The sequence below is a fragment of the Halyomorpha halys genome, unplaced genomic scaffold (genome assembly GCF_000696795.3).
Source record: "Halyomorpha halys isolate HHAL.00 unplaced genomic scaffold, Hhal_1.1 Scaffold261.1, whole genome shotgun sequence".
Classification (NCBI taxonomy): domain Eukaryota; kingdom Metazoa; phylum Arthropoda; class Insecta; order Hemiptera; family Pentatomidae; genus Halyomorpha; species Halyomorpha halys.
The window spans coordinates 418043-439677 of NW_027116513.1; the positions used below are offsets into that span (position 1 = coordinate 418043).

The 21635-nt window shown below is 28.0% G+C and overlaps 1 protein-coding gene across 5 annotated transcripts in view; it reads left to right on the forward strand.

The window, feature by feature from the left end:
• The window catches only part of LOC106680445 (A disintegrin and metalloproteinase with thrombospondin motifs 12), a 40462-nt gene extending 19100 nt beyond the window's left edge, over window positions 1–21362 (forward strand). For 4 of the 5 annotated variants that reach the window (XM_014420166.2, XM_067053276.1, XM_067053275.1 and 1 more), the window contains exons 8-23: window positions 764–913; window positions 992–1138; window positions 1325–1469; window positions 2057–2158; window positions 3504–3713; window positions 6715–6829; window positions 7271–7395; window positions 8830–8950; window positions 10298–10418; window positions 10835–10955; window positions 11672–11809; window positions 13303–13421; window positions 14741–14936; window positions 16723–16842; window positions 17298–17492; window positions 20937–21362. In XM_014420166.2, coding sequence (XP_014275652.1) covers window positions 764–913; window positions 992–1138; window positions 1325–1469; window positions 2057–2158; window positions 3504–3713; window positions 6715–6829; window positions 7271–7395; window positions 8830–8950; window positions 10298–10418; window positions 10835–10955; window positions 11672–11809; window positions 13303–13421; window positions 14741–14936; window positions 16723–16842; window positions 17298–17492; window positions 20937–21065 — 2254 coding nt within the window. In that variant the 3' untranslated portion in view covers window positions 21066–21362. Of the gene's footprint in view, window positions 1–763; window positions 914–991; window positions 1139–1324; window positions 1470–2056; window positions 2159–3503; window positions 3714–6714; window positions 6830–7270; window positions 7396–8829; window positions 8951–10297; window positions 10419–10834; window positions 10956–11671; window positions 11810–13302; window positions 13422–14740; window positions 14937–16108; window positions 16219–16722; window positions 16843–17297; window positions 17493–20936 lie in introns of those variants that run through there. The other variant, XM_067053277.1, reaches the window with a different exon arrangement.
• The last annotated feature ends 273 nt before the right edge of the window (window positions 21363–21635 follow it).

The following is a 21635-nucleotide window of genomic DNA, read 5'->3' on the forward strand; positions in this document are numbered from 1 at the left end:
TGTGGATTGGTAGGGAACAATATAAAGGTCTAGGGAGAAAATTATGTCCATAAAGTATGATCGATCAGGATAGTCTGTGAGAAGGTTCGTTATGGTTGAGAAGATATGCTGTATTTGTATAACATTATATAAATACAATAAATAATCGACTTTTTCGATATCTTTCAACTGGAACAGGTGGGTGGTCCTGATTTGTTATTTACTTATTTATTATTATTATTATTTTTATTTTTTATTAATTCTTTCTCGACCTTTATTTAGTTACAACTTACTTCTTTATTTTCCGTCTTTCAGTGCGTTAACTTTTTTTTTTCTCTTATCTACTTTTATATTTTTATGTGTTATTATATCTCCTGTTCATTTTTAGCCTAATAGTTTACATAATTTTTTTGTGTATACTTATCATTGTTTATTTTATATTATTACTATTTGTATTTCTTCTTTTTGTTCATTTGTATATAATTTTCTTTTCACTTATTTTTACATAATTTTAACCCCACCTGAATTTACTTTTTTATATCTTATTATCCTACTATGTCAAAATAGTTCTGGTTGTTTTTGTATCTTTTTAGCCCTGGTGAAGCTCTACAAAGTGGGGCGAAACATTGGCAAATATATTGTTCTTAACTATTTTTTGTTTCCTTTTGACTACACACGATCTTCTTCATAATTTAAAATAAATAATCACTTAATGAAATTCATTTTATCGATGGATACTTGTGCGAATGTGATAAATTTTGCTTCTATTTACAAACATTTACAGGCATGATTTATGTTCAACGGGTAAATCTGCTTGTGGCCTGCTCGGTTTAGCCTTCGTTGGAACAGTATGTAATACCCAAAGGGCTTGTAGTATAAATGAGGACACTGGATTGGCACTTGGGGCAACTGTGGCGCATGAAATGGGGCATAAGTAAGTATTTTATGCAATTTCCTAGTTTAAAATTACTTTTGATAGTTCTGTAATATTTCCTTTTTTAAATTTTTATAGCATGGGCTGCCACCATGATGTAGTCTCTGACAATGGATGTGAAGGAAAGCTACCAGATGGCTCTGGTACTGTTATGAATCCTTCAGTAGGTGCCGTGACCACTATATGGTCAAACTGCAGTAGGAGTTTTATTGCCAATTTACTATCGTTAGTAATCCTTTTTAATGCCAACAATTTCTGATGCTCACTATAATTTTACAGTGCAGATAGATTTCTGATCAACGGTCTTTTACTTTTTAACCACTTTCTTTTAGCATTTATTTATTGCTTTTTAGTTTAATACTTTATATTGTATTAAATTTATAAGATACTTTTGTTCAATATTGGTTACAGGAATCGAATGGGCGAGTGTTTATTAAATGAACCAAAGGACCATAACTACCCGGTACAAGAATTACTAGTCGGTGCAATCTACGATGCGGATCAACAGTGCAAATTTGTTTTTGGTGATAACTATGTTCACTGTAAAATCGGAGGAGTAATTTCATACTTTCTTTTTTACCTTTCATTATTAATGATGAAACTGAGTTTGTTTATTAAAGTATGACTGATTGAATGTATATTAATAAATCAATATCTCTAAATAGAAAAAAAACTACCCAGGACTGACCTCACTGACACTGGTTGTATGTTATAGCAGTGTAATAGATATGGAGGTTGAAAGGGTCGACCTGGGGTATTTTATTTTTTAACTAATAAGCAGGTTAATTACACTAAATTTATTAGGCTAACCTTAGAAAAGTCTATTAAGCAAGATGGATCACGAAATTATATTCAAATATACTTCATAATTGGGGTTATTTAAAAAAGTTTACTAATATCATTTTTTGGGTAATTTTATATTTTGGAAAATTAATAACCCTAGAAAATATGGGTTCTTACTATTTGTAGATTTTCAAAATTCCTTAGGCCTGTGTACTTTGACACCAAAAGTCTCTTGGGGTTGTTAGTATACTGAAAAACCAGTTCAAATGAAGCTATGTTTTTATGTTACTATTTAATGTATAATAATCATCTACAATATATTTACATGCATATATATAATTTATTTTTTCATATTTAAAGGATAAAATTTGTGAGAGGCTTTGGTGTAAGGAAATTGGAGCAGGAAAATGTTTATCTCAAGGACAAATTCTCGCTGATGGTACAAGCTGTGCTCAGAATAAGGTAATAAAAAATAATACTATTAAAAAATAACATTAATTTACGATTATTATAAATAACTTAGTTTGACTAAATAAATATATTTATATATAGAAATCCATAACCTTACCTTATGTGTGTATGTATCTAATAACCCTACAATTCATTGTATAAAAAGTATTTTGTTCACAAAACTTTTTTAACTCCAGCATTTTGAAGTATTCCTCTGCAGCAGGATTTAGTTAGGATGGGCTGTTAAAACTTTGCCACACATTCAATAATGACACCGCAACCTATCAGCCAAACAAGCCATCCTCAGGTACAAGATCTCTAATGATTTTATTTGTTAAATTAATGAAATCTCTAATGTCACTTCCATGCATATCGTTAATTTTAAAAATATCATTCTTAAACTTAATTCACGCACCTGCTTTCATCTTAAATCATCTAATAAATGTCCTGTGAGTGTTCCTCCCTCCCCCCATAAATAATCTTATTATATGTTGTCTACTTACATTGATATGTTATATTTTTATCTCATTAATTCAAATTCTAATTATTTCATGATACAATTTTTACAAGAAGTCCATTCTTCTACAATATCTGTAAAAAAAACACAAAAAAAAAACCTTTACATCTGTTTTATTCAATGTCACTTGTTTACTCTTACATTGCTTTTAACTTTTTTGTATTCTTTTATTTTAGTCCTGATGAAGACATGCATTGTTGGTCGAAACGTCAGCAACCAATAAACAGTTGAAAACTATTTTTTTTCGTTACAGTATTCCTGACCATTTCCTTCAGATTCACATATTGTTAATGATCTATATACAAGATATTTTTAAATATTTTCATGTTTGAAATTAAAAATAATTATAATTACTTTAATAGCCAGAATGTCATTAATTGTTAATTTAATTCAAGATGTTGGTTGAGGAGTGAAGGCAAGTAAGAAAATACACAAATAACTGTAAACTAATCTTTGTAGAGTTCTTACATTTAAGTTGCAAACTATCATAGAGAATGGACTTGTCACCCTGATGATTATTTTAATTATCAATTTAATTTACTAATTTAATCAATTTACAATTATTAATAAAGTTTAGAGTATAACGTAGTAATTATAAATCTACCAATATTTATACTATTGTTTCATTGTAATAAGCAAACTTATTTATTTATGTATTAATACAATCAATTATTAATTTTTCACTCAAAGTTTCACCTTGTAAAATGAATGTAAACTTGGTGAGAATAATCCACACAAATGTACTAAAAATAAAAAAAATTATATACTTAAAAATCCAATCTATACAATAGAAGTTTTATTGTTCATATTGAATTATAACTAATGTCTTATTTATATTAGTGGTGTTATCAAAAAGAGTGTATACCAATCGGCGAGCGCCCAACTGCTATCGATGGTGGCTGGTCAGACTGGGGCAGTTGGACAGACTGTTCCAGGACGTGTGGAGGTGGGGTGACTATGCGGCAGAGGCTCTGTAATAATCCTGCACCTAGCCATGGGGGCCGCTACTGCACCGGGCTGAAGCACGAGTACAAGATTTGTAATTTTGAGGTAAGCCTTTCTAATTCAAATATGAAATTAGAAATTTGTAATTAAGTGTAACTAATGAACACTCCCAAATTTAAAGGTAGGTAAGTCGGGGCAGGCGGGTTTTTGTGGCAAGAACATAACAGATTTTTTAAAAAAAAATAATAATTGTCATATTACAGTGCTGAGGTGTTGTAGAAAACTAAGCAAGTGCCTTTGCTTTAAATGGTACATATTAGAAAAATTGGACACATGTTTATCATTGTACATGTTGAATGTTATTTTCCATCCTGATTATGATACCATATGGAGTTGGCTGTTAATAAAGCAATTGAGTATAATTAATTTAAGTTGGAGCTGTTTTCCAATTTTTTAATGATAAGTGGATGTTATATAGCGTTCATTTATAGATTAAGTGTTAATAATCACTGTATTTTGAAATTACTTAGGCTTAAGCCAAGTTTTACAATTTGCCCTTTAATCTTTTTGTGTTGGATTAAGGGAGTATATGAAAAAAGAAACAAGTGCTGACCATATCCTGTCCCATAGTCTTAAATTATTGTTTTTCCTAGTGTAAATAGGTTCAATTTGTTTAAAATAACAGAAAAAAAAACTTCCCTTTAGTTTCTTAAAGCTCTTGATGAATAAAATTTTTCAGTTTTATCATTCATGTATCTTATATAATGCTATATCATCCTTTTACTCCCTTGAATTTACAAGAAAAAATGTTTTGCCCAATTTAAAATTTGATTACTGCTTTGAAAACATCTGCTTCACGATGTCTTAGTCTCAACTGTGACACATAGAATGAGTTCTACTCTATTTTAATTTCTATTTGGTGTTTTCCAATTTCAGGCACTTTTTAAATATTATTTTATTTGACTATCTTTAAGTCTCCTACCATTTTAAGCAAATATTTGAAAAGTGATATGGGACCATCGCTCCCTGGAGGTCTTAGTGGGGCGGATATATAAAGACTAACATATATTAACAAAGATACTAAACATTTAACTAGATTCATGTTCTTGCTCTAAGATCCATTCAATTTGAACACAAGAAGAATATAAGTCATTTATGCTCTTATTCCATTTCTTTGGAGTTGGTGCATAGATGTACCTTTATTGGACTTTTCTTATTATAATATGAACTAATTAACTATTTTCAAGGTTACTCTGTATGGAGAAATTGCAAGAAGTATTTAATGACAAAGTTTCAACTCTCTATCCTTACAATTAAAAGCCTTCTGGAATAAATTTTATTACACATGCCCTTTTATCTTGATTAAATCCAAGAGCGATATTCTGATTTTTATAAAAGTCAACTTATAATTCTACATTATATTCACTACAGTTGAAAGGTATAAGGCCACCTCAATGTTTTGAGAAAGCTTGAAATATTTTGGAATAAATAAAACAAAACTAAAATATCTTTTGAAATTGAACTTTATACAACAAAATATTAAAATAATGTAATTTCAGAACAACTTCATAAAACAAAAACAAAAAAAAATTAAATTAAACTTTAACTGTAGTGAAATAGAGTCTGACCATCTCTAAACTTTTTTTTTTATTCATTCAATGAAAACCTTATCCAAGGACTTAATGTCATGTGATGCATTGTATTTTAACTAATTTTTATCGTTTAAATAAATCAATTGGTATCCATGTTAAGTCTCAACACTCATTATTATATCATGAACAGTCCAATGTTTCGGCAAAATCGGTCATCCTCAAAGACAATCTTAAATATAAATTTACACTTCGCATCCAATTATTTAAAAAGGTTTTGCAGACTATTCTTCCCAGGTCATTAATTATTAGTCAAATTTCCCTATTTTGTCACAATTTCATTAATTTTTAAAACTCTGCACTATCAACTATCATATTAACACTATCATAGTGCTTAGTTGATCTAAAATTAAAAGTTTTAAAAATTAATGAAATTGTGAATGTTGAGACTTAATATATGGATACCAATTGGTTTATTTAGACAATAAAAACCAATAACAATAAACAAATGAAAAGATTATATATAAATTAATTTTTATTGTTTACACATCAAAATGTTTTTATAAAATACTAATTAATGACTGAAATTGACAAAAAAAAAATATTTTTTTAACATTTTTATATTTTAATATAGGTAATTGATAATGCTTGACAGAATTTAGAAAAAATTAATATCTTGTTGCTTGAGATGTATAAAAACAGGAAACAATGATATAGATTATAGATATGATATAGATAAACCAAAAAATATAGATTATAGTGGAAATATGTAATATAAATAAATAAAAAATTGGGTGATATTCAGGGATGGGATGAAGATGGTGTAGGAAAAATACAAGCTATAGAGGCATACTGTTTAATATAGGTTGATTAGTTTTCACGTGTGTGAACAAGATGCTATGAAAATGTTTAAAAAAATAATATTTATTTTTTACACACTTTGCAAGTTTTTTTACAGCCCTAGAGTGTTGGCTAGTGATAGCATACTTTAAATATTATTCTACGATTATTTTTTTTAATTTGATCACCCTCTCTTTCGACTATTTACTGATATAACTTTATTTAGTCGACCTTGAACCAGCATAAGACCGAGAGAGATATGTTATTCCGAGATGTAAATTTTAATTTTCTACATTTTTCAGGATTTTTTTAATTTCTCTTTGTAATATGCAACTATTAATTACACCTTATACCTAAAAAGAAAATAACTCCTAATTTTAATAAAATGGAATTTGTGATCCAATAATTTTGATCAAGATTATATTTATACTTATAATTATACACATATTAAAATATAATAAATTTAATTTACTAATCGTAGCTCATCAGTACATATACATACATATCTTATCCAGGATTTTACTTTATCCTGAGCAGCCCTGGTCACATAATGCTGGATAAACAGGGTTCTACTGTGATTGATTTTAATATGTTTAATAATATAATAATATTTTTATAGAATTTTAATGTACTCATATAACTTTATTCATTTATTTTTTTTGCAAAATGTACAATAGGAGTGCGATGAACATGACCCAACGTATAGAGAATTGCAGTGCACTCAACAAAATGATATTCCCTTCAAGGGCCAAACCCACAAATGGGCACCTTTTCCCGCTCCTGATAGTGATCGTAAGTTTCTTCTAAGGTATCTGAAAAATTCCAGTAACATTGCTGATATTCCTATTTGATTACATGATATAGTGAAATATATTTTTTTATTATTAATTGTGAAAAATATTAAACAATTTATAATATACAAATATAATTTGATACGAAAAATATTTTAATAATTTTAAGATTTTCTATCATCTTTTTCTACCGACAATATGGGTTTTGGAGGTTTTGATTGGCATAGCGTATTGACTAATAGCCTATTCTATTCTTCTTTTTCCATTAATCATTTATGAAATAACATATAACTCCATCATAACAAATGTTTTCCATATTATTTATTACTATTGCTAAAATATAAATTTCTCTTAGACAAAATAAAATTACTCCACCTGAAAACAGTTACTGCAACTTAGTTGAAATTCTTCAGAGTGGGTTCATGCCATTATTTTTTTCCAGCTAATCCATGTTCTCTTTACTGTGTAAATGAGAAACGATCATTGGTTAAACTTCAGCCTAGGGTAAAAGATGGGACCCGTTGTAAAGCAGGAAGCAAGGATACATGCATTCATGGTGCCTGTATTGTAAGTTAATAATACATTATGCATATATATTTTTTTTTTTTTTTATATTTGCAACTGTATTAAATATATAGAACTAGTAAATGTGATGTGAGTTATATTACAATGGTATGATACAGACATGTGGATAATATACCCATTGGCAGAACTCCTATAACATTTCTAGAGGAGAAAATCTTGAGGCCATGATTATAAATTTTAAATTTATAAGTTTAGCAAGCCTAATCTTCGTAAACTCCTTAAGTCAAATTATCATTATGCCTATTAGAATTATATATAATTTGAGAAGTAAGTATTATCTCCCTATTGTTTGCCGTTGAAAAAAAAAAAACTTGGTAAATATTTGTTAAAATAAATTTTTTTTTCTCAATTATAATAAGAAATTCAAGAAACTATAGACTAGAATCATATAGATACATTTGAAATTACTCATTTTGGAATTTGATCTAAGTAACAGTTACAATTATTTTTTCATTGTGAGAGCTTATGAAGTGAAAATTTTTTACCAATGTTCTACAACTCAAGAAAAAAATATATACGAGAGTAAATTGATTTAGTGACACAAGGATGAAACAGAAGTGGTGTGGAGGGAGAGGCATCACTAGTCAGTTCTAGCACAAAAATTTTTATATTTTAATAGGAGAGTAGGACATTAGAGGAATTTTACAGTCCCAGCAGTACCGGTCCTATTGAGTAAGCTCCTGAATCCTTATAGGAGAGTATGAACTCCTATTACAATATGAAAAAAATTTCTGCTTGAATTGATGTAGAAAATGGCTGTTCTATTTTAATTATTGTTATTATTCTGGTTTAATGTTTTCTGCCTTAAGGTATAAGAGGGAACATATGATAACTAATTATAATAATTAAAATTCAAATATATTATTTCTTTTCTAGAAGTTTTATTTCTGTCCTCAAGCCTGAAGACTGCCACAATTTTTTACAATAAAATTTAGAAATTTACTTTTTTTTTTTTATAATTTCTCAGTTGATTTGAAATAAAGGATAGAACCTAAACTGATTCGATTTAACAAAAAGAGTTGAATCGTGGTTCTTTCATGTTGTTCTAAATTTTAAATATTTATTCTAACTAACTAAATTATAGAATGTACTGAGAAAAATAATTAGAAACTGTTAGTGTGGATTGAAGCAGAACTCATAATTAATTAATAAAATTTTCTTTTTTTTTTCAGAAATATTATTATTGAATAAATCAAAACTGTTCTTTCATGAAATTTGCAGTTTAGTTTAGATTTTTTTATCAAGAAAAATTGTAATTATGGTGTTTTTAAGTTGACACCATCACCATTTTAAATATGAAGTTTTTAAGATTTTGTTAAAAAAATGACAATATAATTTCATTAAAAAAAATTTCATCATATTTTTGGCAGTTCATGGAAAATATTTTCCATTACAAAAATAAATGTTTAATTTTAGCCTGTTGGATGCGATTGGGTGATAGAATCACACGCTGTTGAAGATATTTGTGGTGTTTGCAATGGAGATGGTACTACTTGCAGATTACTTAATGAAACATATAATTCTACAAAAGGAGTTGGTATGGTTCTTTACATGTTGTTTCCATAATATATCAAAAAATCTATTTTTTTTATAATTTCTTAACATTAACTTTTTTTTTAATTTTCATGAATCATTACCATATTTAATATTTAAGTAGTTTGCCAATTTAAAAAGTTTGTCAGCCAATAACACATCATTGTATTGCTCTAAAAAAGTTCTAACTCGAAGAAATTTAGTGTCCACTAAACCAAAAATTGAACCATGTCTAGATCACCCCTGTAACTCTGAGTCACTTTTACAGTGCGAATTCCTGTTAAAATCTTTCAAATAATACTTAAATATCAAGAAAGGTAAGCTCTGGTGGCCAACCAGTCGAGAACCACTTCTAAATAATGAAGGAGATCGTTGAAATGTTCTATTGCCAGTTCAAGAACTATTCCACTTACATATTCTATTGTCACATCATGATCTATTCATTGCTCAGTACTTGATTCATCCTCTTTTTTTCCCAGATTCATTTTGGACTTTTCCAGTTCCTCTTGCTTTATTGACAATTTTCTCATCAGTTAAGCGTTCAAAGCGAGGATCAGCATCACAGTTCATCGAATCAATTATGCTGTTTTCTAAAAGAACAGTTCTTCAACTTATTGTTCAACTGTTCAACCAATTCTCGTGTCTTGTTTTTTGTCATATTTTATTGTTAATTCATGTTTGTTTAAAACGTTCTCCACACATAATAGCAGTTTTATATGATTTCAAGAAAGTGGATTGTTTTATTGACTGACATATAGCTCCAATTTCATAAATACTATTGAAGATCATAAAATTTTACCACAAAGTAATGGTCTTATTCCTCAACAATCTTTATCTTTTGAAAATTTTCAATTACATATTAAATGAAAGTCTTTTATTGCCAAAAAAATAAATAAACAAGAGACTGATTATTTCCAATAACTTCCAAAAATTTTGTATTCTTTTACAAATAATCCCTTATTCATTTTAAAAAAAATATTACTAATTCTTATTGTATATTTTATTACATATGTGTTGTGAAATAATGTTTTTTTTTTACATCTGAACTATCTGAAAATTTTTATTGTCCGCAGCAACCACACAATTCAACAGATTATCAGGATTGACTTTATATTTAATTGACTTAAGAGAGAAATTATATTGTGGAATTTAGGGAGGGTTTTATAAACAAAGAAAAAGAGTGTATGTTTCCACTAATAGACGCCATGACCTAGCTGCCTCAAACAAAGGTTTCCTGTCAGCAGTGTTACCACCTACTGTTTTATTTACCAATCAAATAATAATACCAATTATCTACAACAAATTATTGTTAATGAAAATAAAATACATAAACCAAACTTATCACTTACAGGATATGTTAAAGTTACAACCATTCCTAAGGGCAGTACGAATATTGACATTGAAGAGCTTGGTCCATCTGACAACATATTTGCTGTTGGAAACGGGGACAAAATTTACTTTAATACTAATAAGTAAGTTTTTTAAAAATCTATTTAATTTTATTGTTATAAATTTTCATTTAGAAATGAAGTAGATCATTCAAAATACACTAAATGTTTCTTAAATGATTTTAGTTTTTAAAAATAGATTTATTTTTACAAATTTAGAACAAATAAATATGTACATTTAAAAAAAAAAACTCTTAACTGAGACACTGCAAAAAAAAAAAAGACTAATTTTATATTATGGAAAACTTTTATTTTTAAAAATTTTTTAGTACCTTTTTGCTATAACTCGAATCTTAATTGCTGCTTAAAGTTAGTAGAGACACTCTAATTCACATTTCAATACTGTCCTGTGGATTCCTCTTGACTGGTAATTGTCAAAATCCTTATCATATTATACTTTTTTATATTTTATTATAAATATTAATGTATTTGTATTGTAGTACTGAGAAACCACCTGGTGAGTTCACTATAGGAGGGGTCATCGCGCTGTACACTAAACCGGAAGAAGACAGAGAAGAATTACACATAAGGGGACCTACCAAAGAAGACATTGTTTTTTATGTTTGTATAGTTCTCGTTTAATTTACATTTGTACTTATTTTATCATAAGAAACTTTACATTGTTCTCCTCTCAGAAACACCCTAGGCTACAAACAGCCCTTGCCTAAGACACCAACTATGAGTCATCTAGTAGTTTTTCAACTTATCAAATTTACAATATGTATGAATTTCATTGTTGTTGAACAAATTAAAAGATTAAAAGAAGCACGAGATAACTTGTAGTTGGAGTCCTGGGTAAAAACGTACACTACGAGTTCTCTCATGGTTGCCAGTTGTGTGTTAATTTCCTCCATCAATTCATCATGGAATAAAAACTATCAATATTGTCATTGTTTATTTATAATGTAATTTAATGAAATTTTATTGAATAAAAATTGTTGAAGAATTTGAAGTGGTCCACTTTTAATTTATAATTGTTTTCTCATTACAAATATTAAAATGAAAATCCAAATAAAAGGTGAAATTTACAAACATATTAAATTTTAATTAACATTAAAATTTAAGGAGTAGTAAAAAGTGTGATTATACCTTGTAGAAAATTATACAATAGTTTTGAATGCCGAATCTTGTTCAACCATGAAATAAATTAGATTGGAGACACCATACACAGTTTTGTTCTTTATCATAAACATATCTATTAATTTTTGCTAATTATAAAACAATACTTATTTTTTTGTGGTATTTATAACATGAATTGTTTTTTTTTTCCTTTTCAGTATGTTTATTTCAAAGATGAGAATCCTGGAGTAAGAATAGTCTATGCTTCTCCTGCCGCGGCAGGTTTTGTCCCTCTTTATCGGTGGGAGTTTCTGGAATGGGGACCTTGTTCTGCTAGGTGTGGAGGAGGAAGTGAAGTATGTTAGCAGTTTACTGACTAAATTATATAACTTGAACTGTAATGTAACTTTATAATATTTCGATAAGATGACGAGAATATTTTGAATAGCAAAGTGGCAAAATATTACAAGCAAATATGGCCTTTTTATTGTGTTATGATCTCTTATTGGGAGATTGTGATACGTACATCGATCAATCTACTCGCTATAATCGTCTGTTTGAAAAGTCAGATAAGGAAGGCTACCATGGAGGGCAGGAGTAGTGGGTTTCATGCCGTTTTTCAATTTCAGGCGTTTTTTAAATATTACTCGATTTAACTATCTTAAAGTTTCCTCTTTCCGTTTTAAGCTAATATTTCAAAAGTGATATAGGACCGTTATTTACAGTTAATATCAATTATGACATTTAGTTAGTTAATTCACGATACTACCATAATTATTTCTATCTCAGTCACTAGTTCTAGTTTGGCCTAGTAATGGCTGCAATTCGTGAAAAATAGAGACAGGTCGAAATCACTGTGTTGTACAATTAATACAATCACTCACAGTAATAAAATTAAGTTTTTAAGCTTTATGTTTATTAAAAAATAATAATTGGATTCTCAGGATCGCAAGTTGAGCTCAGGTTTTTATTGAATATACAAAAATAAAATTTACATATAAAAATGATGGTATTGGTAATTATTTTGTTTCTGGTTTCATTATGAAAAAATTAAATTAATTAAGAATTCTGAAACTTGGAAAGGTCAAATCCAATGTTTGGAGTCTAATACAATAATTTTAAATTTTAAATACTCCTTGCTCCTAGAACCTTCATTAATTTTTCAAAATTTTAATATAACGGTAGTTTTAAGAAGTTTAAAATTGAGTTTTATGCATAACTTTACCAAGATAAAAATAATAGTAGTTACGGAATTGAAAAATGAAATAAAGAAAAAAAAATAACGGACAATGTAACTAATATTTATAGAATTTAAAAAATAAATAAATGACTTATATATTGAAAAAATTATTTGAGAAATATAATAATGATAATAATAAGAGTTTATATCAAGACATCTTGCATTAGTTTGGGCTTCGGTCTTCCTGAGATGAACTTGGATTTCCTACATTTTAAGCAATTGCACCTGTAATTTAGAATGAAATTTTGTAAAATATTTTTTGATGTAATTGAATATTTCTTATGAACAAAGGGGCATCTACTGCTATTCTTAGGACCTTATTTTGGAATCATTGTAATTTGAAATAATTCATTAATTATAGTTGCTGAATAGTGCCTAAATCTTTGGTTGCTACTTTATCATATATATATATATATATATTAATAAATTAGTAGAAACAATTTTTTTATGTTTTGGAAAAAAATGAGTATTTGAAATATGGTAAAAAATAATTCATAAATGTGCTAAAAAATGTTTTTTCATGTTTAAGATGTTAAAAAAAAATTTATTTAAGGAAAACAAAAAAATAAAAAATTGGAACCCTTTGTGAGTTGACATTTTTCCCTGCAGATTTGTAAACCGAGTTGTATTGAACAGGCTCATGGTAAAGTTAATGAGAATTTATGTGATGCTAAGTGTAAACCAGAACCTTTAACAAGAACCTGCAACTTACAGAAATGCAGAACAAAGTGAGTCGTTATTTTTACTCTTTATTCTTAATAACGATAACGAAATACTAATAATTTTCTTAATCAGTTTGTATTACCCTTTACATTATTGTTATATTGCTAAATTATTTTTCAACTTAACTTGTATCATCCATATCACTCCACCTTTTACACATTCCACAAGCTCTCCTGTACATTATATTTTTATTTACTCTGTGTCCACCCATCTTCTTTTAAAAAATTATACAGCATGATATTTCTATTTGTTGATTCTTTAGCTGAATTGTTATCACTTTCATTCTATTTGATAACATTTACAATTGCTTCAATATAATTAGCTTTTAATGAGGTGTTGATAGTTGAACATAGATTGATATGAGGTGAAGATGGTTAAGGACGCGGTCAGCAAACATACACAAATAAACAAAAATTATTTATTTGTGCCGATGTTTCGACCTGAATTTCAGGGCTTCGTCAGGGCTGGAAAAACAAAAGATAAAAACCTCAATTCAAAGAATTCATGTTGACATATTGATATGTCAATGACTAGTATATTGATACATATAACTAACATATTGTCTAATTGATATAAATATAATTACTCTTATATTATTAAATTATCAGTTCATTAAACATTACTGTCAGTTAATTAATAGATCTGTTTTGTCAGTCCATTACTGATCACTATGTTAGTTAGTAAATTTTTGTATTTTTCCTTAGCTTCCTTACTACTTTATTTTGGTTTTATAAAGTCTCCACCTTAACATAAACATGTTTTATTTATATGTCACTTTTTTCTCTTACATTAAAAAATCCTATCTAAGTCATAAATAGTAACATTAAATTTAACAATATTAATCACAAATTAATTTTACTTAAAATATCTGCATAATGTTAGTTCAAATTCCTTATGACTGTTTTAAAATTGACTGTATAATTAATATTTTCTGATATATAAATAGCCTCAAGTATTTTTCTTTTTAACATATTTTCTTTATATAAAATTATTATAAAAAATATATAAAAAATAAATGGCCTTATTATTATTACCATAATTCTATTTTAATTAAAATAACAGCTTTTACTTTTCGTTAATGAAATGACTATTTATTTTTTAAATGAAGTTATTATCATTAAATTTCAATTTAATTGTCTTGAATTAAATTAATAAAATAAAAAATTAAAAATTAAAGGAGATTTCTGTTTACTTTAAGACAGAGAAATATATATAGTCTTTGATGGGTTGAATTTTTGAAGTATTAAAATTTAATTTTTTCCGAGTTATAAGGTTGGCACAGCTTAAGCTACATAATACTAAAAAGTTCATTATTTATTTATAGGTGGAAAACTTGGGGTTGGGGTCCTTGTTCAGGATGTATGTATAAAACAGGGGAAAGGAAAAGACAAGTGGAGTGTGTGATGGAACTCCCATCTCACAGCGATGGTGATGAAATCATTGTCGACGAAAAGGAATGCTGTACCCCAAAACCGGTTACACAAGAACTCTGTAACACATCCAGACCTTGTAATTCTACTGTTAGTAATATTATTATATTATCTATTTTTTTACTAAATAATATGGCTTATATATATTTATTTTTAAAAACATTAAATGTTATTATGTAAGACAAAGTTTTTTCCAAGGCACCAATCTCTGATATTATAAATGTAATAATTAAATACAATAATAAGCAGCTGTTAAAGCCATTTCAAATTGACGATGTATTTTTGTTGGAAAGCCTTAAAAGAACAAAAAAAAAACAAAAAACAAGCTGGCTCAGAATATAAACACTTATTTGTCTAAGCTAACAACAGAAAACATAAATGTAAAATAAGAGTTAGAATAAAATAATGAATAAAAGCAAAATTAAAAGGCCATTTAGACAAAAATAAAATTAGCTAAATAAATTATGAAAACAAAAGAAACAAATTTACTGCATCAATTGATATATAAAATAAATACTGGTTTGACAGTCCCAAAGAAAAGTTGATCCATTCTGACTTATTAGATAAAAAGATAATTCTTTTAAAAATTATTAAAACTGTCCATGGGGGTAGTCAAGTCATAGTTGGAGTTTAAAATCATTTGATATAATTGGTTTCTTTATAGCTCTTGAATTATGGACAAGATATTAGGTTTTTAATCAGAGTAGTTTAGTTTTGTTTGCATAAATGTAGAGAAGATTTGATGAGTTTAGTTTGATTCAAACAAGGTTAGGTAAGCAATCCATGTATTAATATTATAAATTGAACAATAAACCTGATTATTGTAGGATTTTTATGTTTTATACACATTTTGGATTTTTACTGCACAAAAATCTGGCCTCTTGTCATGATCGTCTTTAATAAATGTCATTAATGCCTTTGAAGAAAAACTTTAAATTGAAGTTTATGATTGTACATAATGTCTTTAATTGTCAAATAACAATAAAAAAATGTGAAAGTGTTTATAGTGTCAGTAATTCTTTGATATTTTATTTGTCAACGCTATATAAATTAGAAAACATTTATATATAGAAAAATGATTTTATATTGATGAAATAATGATTATTGATTAAATAAATCATAAATAGTAATACAATAGAAGGACTGTTTTTAACTTTTAAAATCAAATTTAATCCCTGAAGGGGCAGATTGGTTAGTGTGTTAGTTAATCATATAAAATAAAGAAGAGAGACTCAGCTAGGTCTTATATTCTTGTATTATAGCATAACTGTCTAAAGACGTTTTTCTGCCGCAGTGAGGTTATGGTATATTCTTGCCACCTCAAGGTTCAGTGAGTCCATCGCTGGTTGAGCCATACTTTGCCGCTACTCCTGCAGACTGATGAATTGGTAGGCAAAGAATAATGAATACTATTTCCTAAGTAGTGAATATATTGTGACCCTAGGACTCTTACTGGATACTTACTCTTAATCTTAGAAGGCTGGTTTGATTCATAGTATTTTTGAATCCAAATTCAGTCATGGTAGGGACAACTAGGAATATTCTTGCATAGGTTAACACCACTATGAGTGTTCTGATGTAGCATTCTCATCAAAAAATGAGATCATCCTGTCCATAAATTAATTCTATAAAGATCAGATCTATAAATCTTATAGGTAGGAATACTATTTTGTTCGCTCAGCTTAAACATACATGTGTCATATTTTTTTTTGTATTATCTCTTTATTATTATTTGGATTAACAATGGTTTCTGAAGCAGCTGTAAGCATATTCAAAGAATTTAAAGGTGGAGGTATTAAGGTTTAACTATTTGTTTAAAATACATGATTTCTAATTATTAATATGAAGGTTAATCTTTAGTTTTCTCAATTTTAAGAACTCAACAATGATGAAGGCAGTACGTGGAAGAGGTTGGAATTATGAACTGGATGAGGAATTCTATAAATTCTTATATAACACATCTGGTGTTACAGATGTTGTAAAAGATTTCGTCAAGGTAATTTGATTTACCTCTAAAACCATTAAAATATTTTATATATGTATGTATAGTTGACCGTAAAAATTGATATATAGGGAGATGGTCAGGGTTGCGGTCAATAGTGAAACAAAAATAGTTTACAACTATTTATTTTCCAACGTTTCGCCCCACTTTGAAAAGAATAAAAAACAAGTAACAAAGGCAAGAGGTATGAAACTATTGCTCTTGCCTTTGTTACTTGTTTTTTATTCTTTTCATTGTATCTTTTTATTTTTATTTCTATCATTTTATCTTAACATAGTTTCATTTTGTATCTTTTTAGCCCTGATGAAGCCCTGCAAAGTGGGGCGAAAAGTTGGAAAATAAATAGTTGTAAACTATTTTTGTTTCACTATTGACCGCAACCCTGACCATCTCCCTATATAACATTAAAATATTTATTTTTTGAAATTTGTAACATCTGCCTTTCTTAGAGATCAGACAAACAATGGCTGAACTCGTCTACTAATGATTCTGCACCATTCATTGAAGACAAGCGGGATCCTAAAGATTTTGTATTGTACATGGTGGATCAATCTGAATGTGGTAATGAACTCTTCAATTTGACTGAAATAGAATTTGAAACAGTCGGAGATAGAGTACCTTCGTTTACTATGGGAAATCAATCGGTAACTTCATATAAAACTATAATTGTTAATGATTAGCATGCTTATAGAAATTGTATGTGAGTGTATGAACTGCAAAAGTTTTTATTTTAAATGAAGACGGTAGAGTTATTGTTGTCATCATTACTCATATATTTTTTGTATCAGGATGAGGAGTCTAAATCTGTCTAAACCTATAGTTTCTCACAATTAGTCTGGGGACCACTAAGCCAGAAATTGAATGATGCATGGCTCACCCTTACTCTTGGGACTGAGAGGTCAAAAATCAAATCCATCACTTTTTCTTCTGAAACACCCTCAAATCTCTCTTTTAGTTTTTCCCAAACCTTTTTTGCACACTTTTCACCTCTAATCAACGGCAATATATCGTCACTGACTGTTAAAATAATAGTAGAGAATACCTGTTTGTTTTTCCTTTTCCAAGCTGCATTTTCTTCAGTCGGTGGATCTTTTTCTATAATTTCTTCATACAAGTCTACACTTAAATTTTTGTTGACCAGATCCTGTAATTTTCTGCAGAAATTTTTTCTATGCTGAATATTATGGCATCCATTGCCCTTTGTGTTTTGATTTCAGCGGTGGTTCCTAAATAAAATCACAAAGCTTACGTATCCATTAATATATGTAAATTATACTCGTCACTTAACCCTTTCACACACTAGACCACGCGTTGCTATCAATTTATTGTGGATTTTAGGGAAGAGTTTTATAAAGAAAGACAAATAGCCACAACCAACTGCCTCAGAACAAAGGTTCCATGCCAGAGCGGTTTCGCCATCCACTATTTTATTTACAAATTAAATAATTAATTTTTTTAAAATAACTTTATTGAAATTTACAACTGTATATTACATAATACATTTAGAAATATGGTCTTAGTTAAAATGGAGTGTTACAGGCGTGTAGAGCAACTACCCTTTGGTAGCACTCTAATAAATTAAATAATAAAACCTATTTTCTACAATAGGTAACTCCTGGAAAATATTTGAAAAACAGGTTGCTTAAAAGTGCATTCTGAGAGACTTTTATAATACATTTAACTTAAAATCTTTCATCCAACACTAAAACATCAAGAAAGAAAAACATAAAACAGTTCTAACTATAATTCCTTATTAAATATGTACTGAAACATTTCTTTATTTTTTGTGCTTAAAAATCAATAGTTGTTCCTAATCTTCATCCACCAACCAGTGTACTGCAAAATTACCTATGTGACAATATAAAACTTTTTCTTTTTTAATTTTACGCCTCGGATGCATAACCAAGCAGCATATTATTGTCCAATATATAATTTTACTGTTTGCCTAGGATATTCAGAGACTCTCTAAAACAAGGAATCTATGTGTAAATACATGGAGTGAGAATGAGAGAAAGGTTCTCAGTAATATTTAACCAATTAATACTGATCTATCCACAATTTATAATGAATGTTAGTGTTTTGAAATTAGAGACATTTTGAAAAAATATGTCCAGACTTAAACATCAGATTTTGGCCTGTTACATTATAAAATTTTTTTTTTAGAGCTACATCTTGTTTACATTTAAAACAAGAAGAAAAATCCCAATTCAGTACAAATTAATGTTACTAATAATAACTTTGTATCAATTTGTGTTTTTTTTTTTAAACAGTTTCACTTGATTGATCTAGAGTGGTGATCTAAGCGGTGGTCCACAAGAGGCTTTGAATGGGCCGCAGGAATTTATTTTTGTGATGATTTATTGTTAGGACTTTTTATTAATTATATTTCCTGATATTTGGGTAGCTGAAGAGTCTTATTAGGTAAATTCACATAAAAGTGACTCAAAATTTACTTTTAAGCAACTTAATTTTCATAGATTTTCCGAAGTGGACTCCCGCTTTACTCTTAAGTCAGGAATGGAGATGAACCACATATAGTTCAATTTCAGGTTTAGTGGTCCACAGACTTCTTTCGGTTGGGAACTACAGTTCTAGGGTTTAGCAGTTAATGCATACTTTAATAGAAAAATATTGTTTTATACATAGAATTGATTATTTACAATTTGAATTGAACAATATAGGATTTTATTAATGGCTTACAAATAGATTTATAATAATATGATTATTTTATACTTTTCAGTGACTAATTTCACAAAACTAAATACTCAAACATTTAAAATCTATTTTTTTTTTTAACTGTATCTTCAATGTATTGATTGGATATTAAAATTTCCAAAGAAAAACAAACATTAATTTGACGAATTTATGCAATACAGAACCACCAATTTTTTTATTGTGTTTTAGAAGCCAAAATTCAAGGATCTATCTGTATCTAATATTGAAATAAAAGGACGCAGGACCTTGGGTTTATGTTTAAAATGAAAATTATTTAAAAATTAACAATATACATTATAAAACAAAATTGTATTAAAATGTTGTTTAGTTTCGAATTTTAAGTGACTTTAGTAGTCAACTCTACCCGAGTCACCCTGATGAAGGCTCGAAATTCAGGTCGAAACATCAGCACAAATAAATCAGTTTGGCTTATTTCTGTTTCTTTGCTGACCGCACCTCAAACCATCTTCCCAGATATGTAATATCAATTAAAACCTAGAACACTAACAAAATTTAAAAACAAAATTATTTTCAGGTTCCATGCTTGATTATTCTTTTTTTTCAATACTTAAACATCACATTGGTATCGTCTATTACATAGGACTAATCGAGTCTCTGAGCTAATTTTTCTGTTATATTAGAGATTCAACTTTTCTTTAAGAGATATTATCGATATTATCCACAGAATATTAGAGGATCTAAATTGAAGAATTAATCATTTCTAACATCTTTTTGTAAAATTTATTGTTGGTAGAAACGGGAGGTTATCGGCCCATTCAAACTAAAGAGTTGTGACACTAAAATTTATTCTGAGATCACCCCCACTTCCATCAGAAAAGATTTGAATCGGTCCTGTTTTTGGCTGGTATTGTTAGCGAAAATGGAATCAGTTTTTATTTAGAAATAATTGAGCTTGTTTTCTGTCCGTATCAGTTTCATTACAATATTTTGAAATATCAAGACAGCTTTTACTCTGACAGAGGTCATTATTTCTTTTGTCATTTGTTCAATGTTTATTTGGTAAATTAAATGCTCAGTGAGCTTATTAGTTTTATGTTGAGTAATTGTTTCCAGTTTTATGAATATTTGAGTAATGACCAAAAGAACCAAATTTTCAGAAAATCGGCATAGTAGATATGTGTTAGTTGACTTTATTACTAAGCTATTTATTTTAAAGCTTTAAAAGATAAAAATTTTTTTTTTTATTCCAAACTTCAAAGTGAATCTATTCATTGGTATAAAGTAAGTTGTATTAGAATATTATCACAAGAATCTCTTATTAATTAATAAGTCATATTACTAATAAATAATTCATTTCTTAAGATTTATTATATTGTATTTTCTCAATATACTAAACAATCACTTTATTACAGCAATTAATAGGAGAAGAGGCGATTAATTTGTATAAGAAAAGCATCAAAGGATTTGAAAAAGTACTCGCCAAGACAAGAAATTTATTTTCATCTACAGATAATGCCAGGGATGTTCATTTAATGGATTAAAAGATTTTCTTATTTTGCTTATCTTTGTTGATTGATTTAAATAATATTTTAATATTCTCTTATGTATTCAATTAATTATTAAACAAAAAAATAATAAATAAGAATATTATTCATTGTGAAATGTATGAATTTCTCTATAAATGGTCACATTTTTGACCAGCTATGCAAAAATAAGGGCTGGAATTGATTAATTCAATATCTCTTCAAATTCTATTATTAGCTGCTTAGCCTTCATTAGCCCGAATAAATTTTTGGGTATTTTTATATAAATGTTATTTCTTATAAAGATAATACAACAATATTTATAATATAATAAAATAAATATATAATATGTTGTAATATGCTCTTTTTTAGTGAATAGTATATTTTGATGTTAAAAGGGTTTTGATATGTTTTATTTTATGTATAATTTTAATATTGCTATTTGTTATTTTAAATTATAAAGCAAGCTAACCAGTTTTCTTTGTCTAAAAGAAATACGTTATTTTTTAAAAAACAAGAAAGATGGCGGTGCACGTCCTTCCAAAGTGTTCGTTGGGTTGTTTGTGTTAAGATGGACTGAAGTTTTTC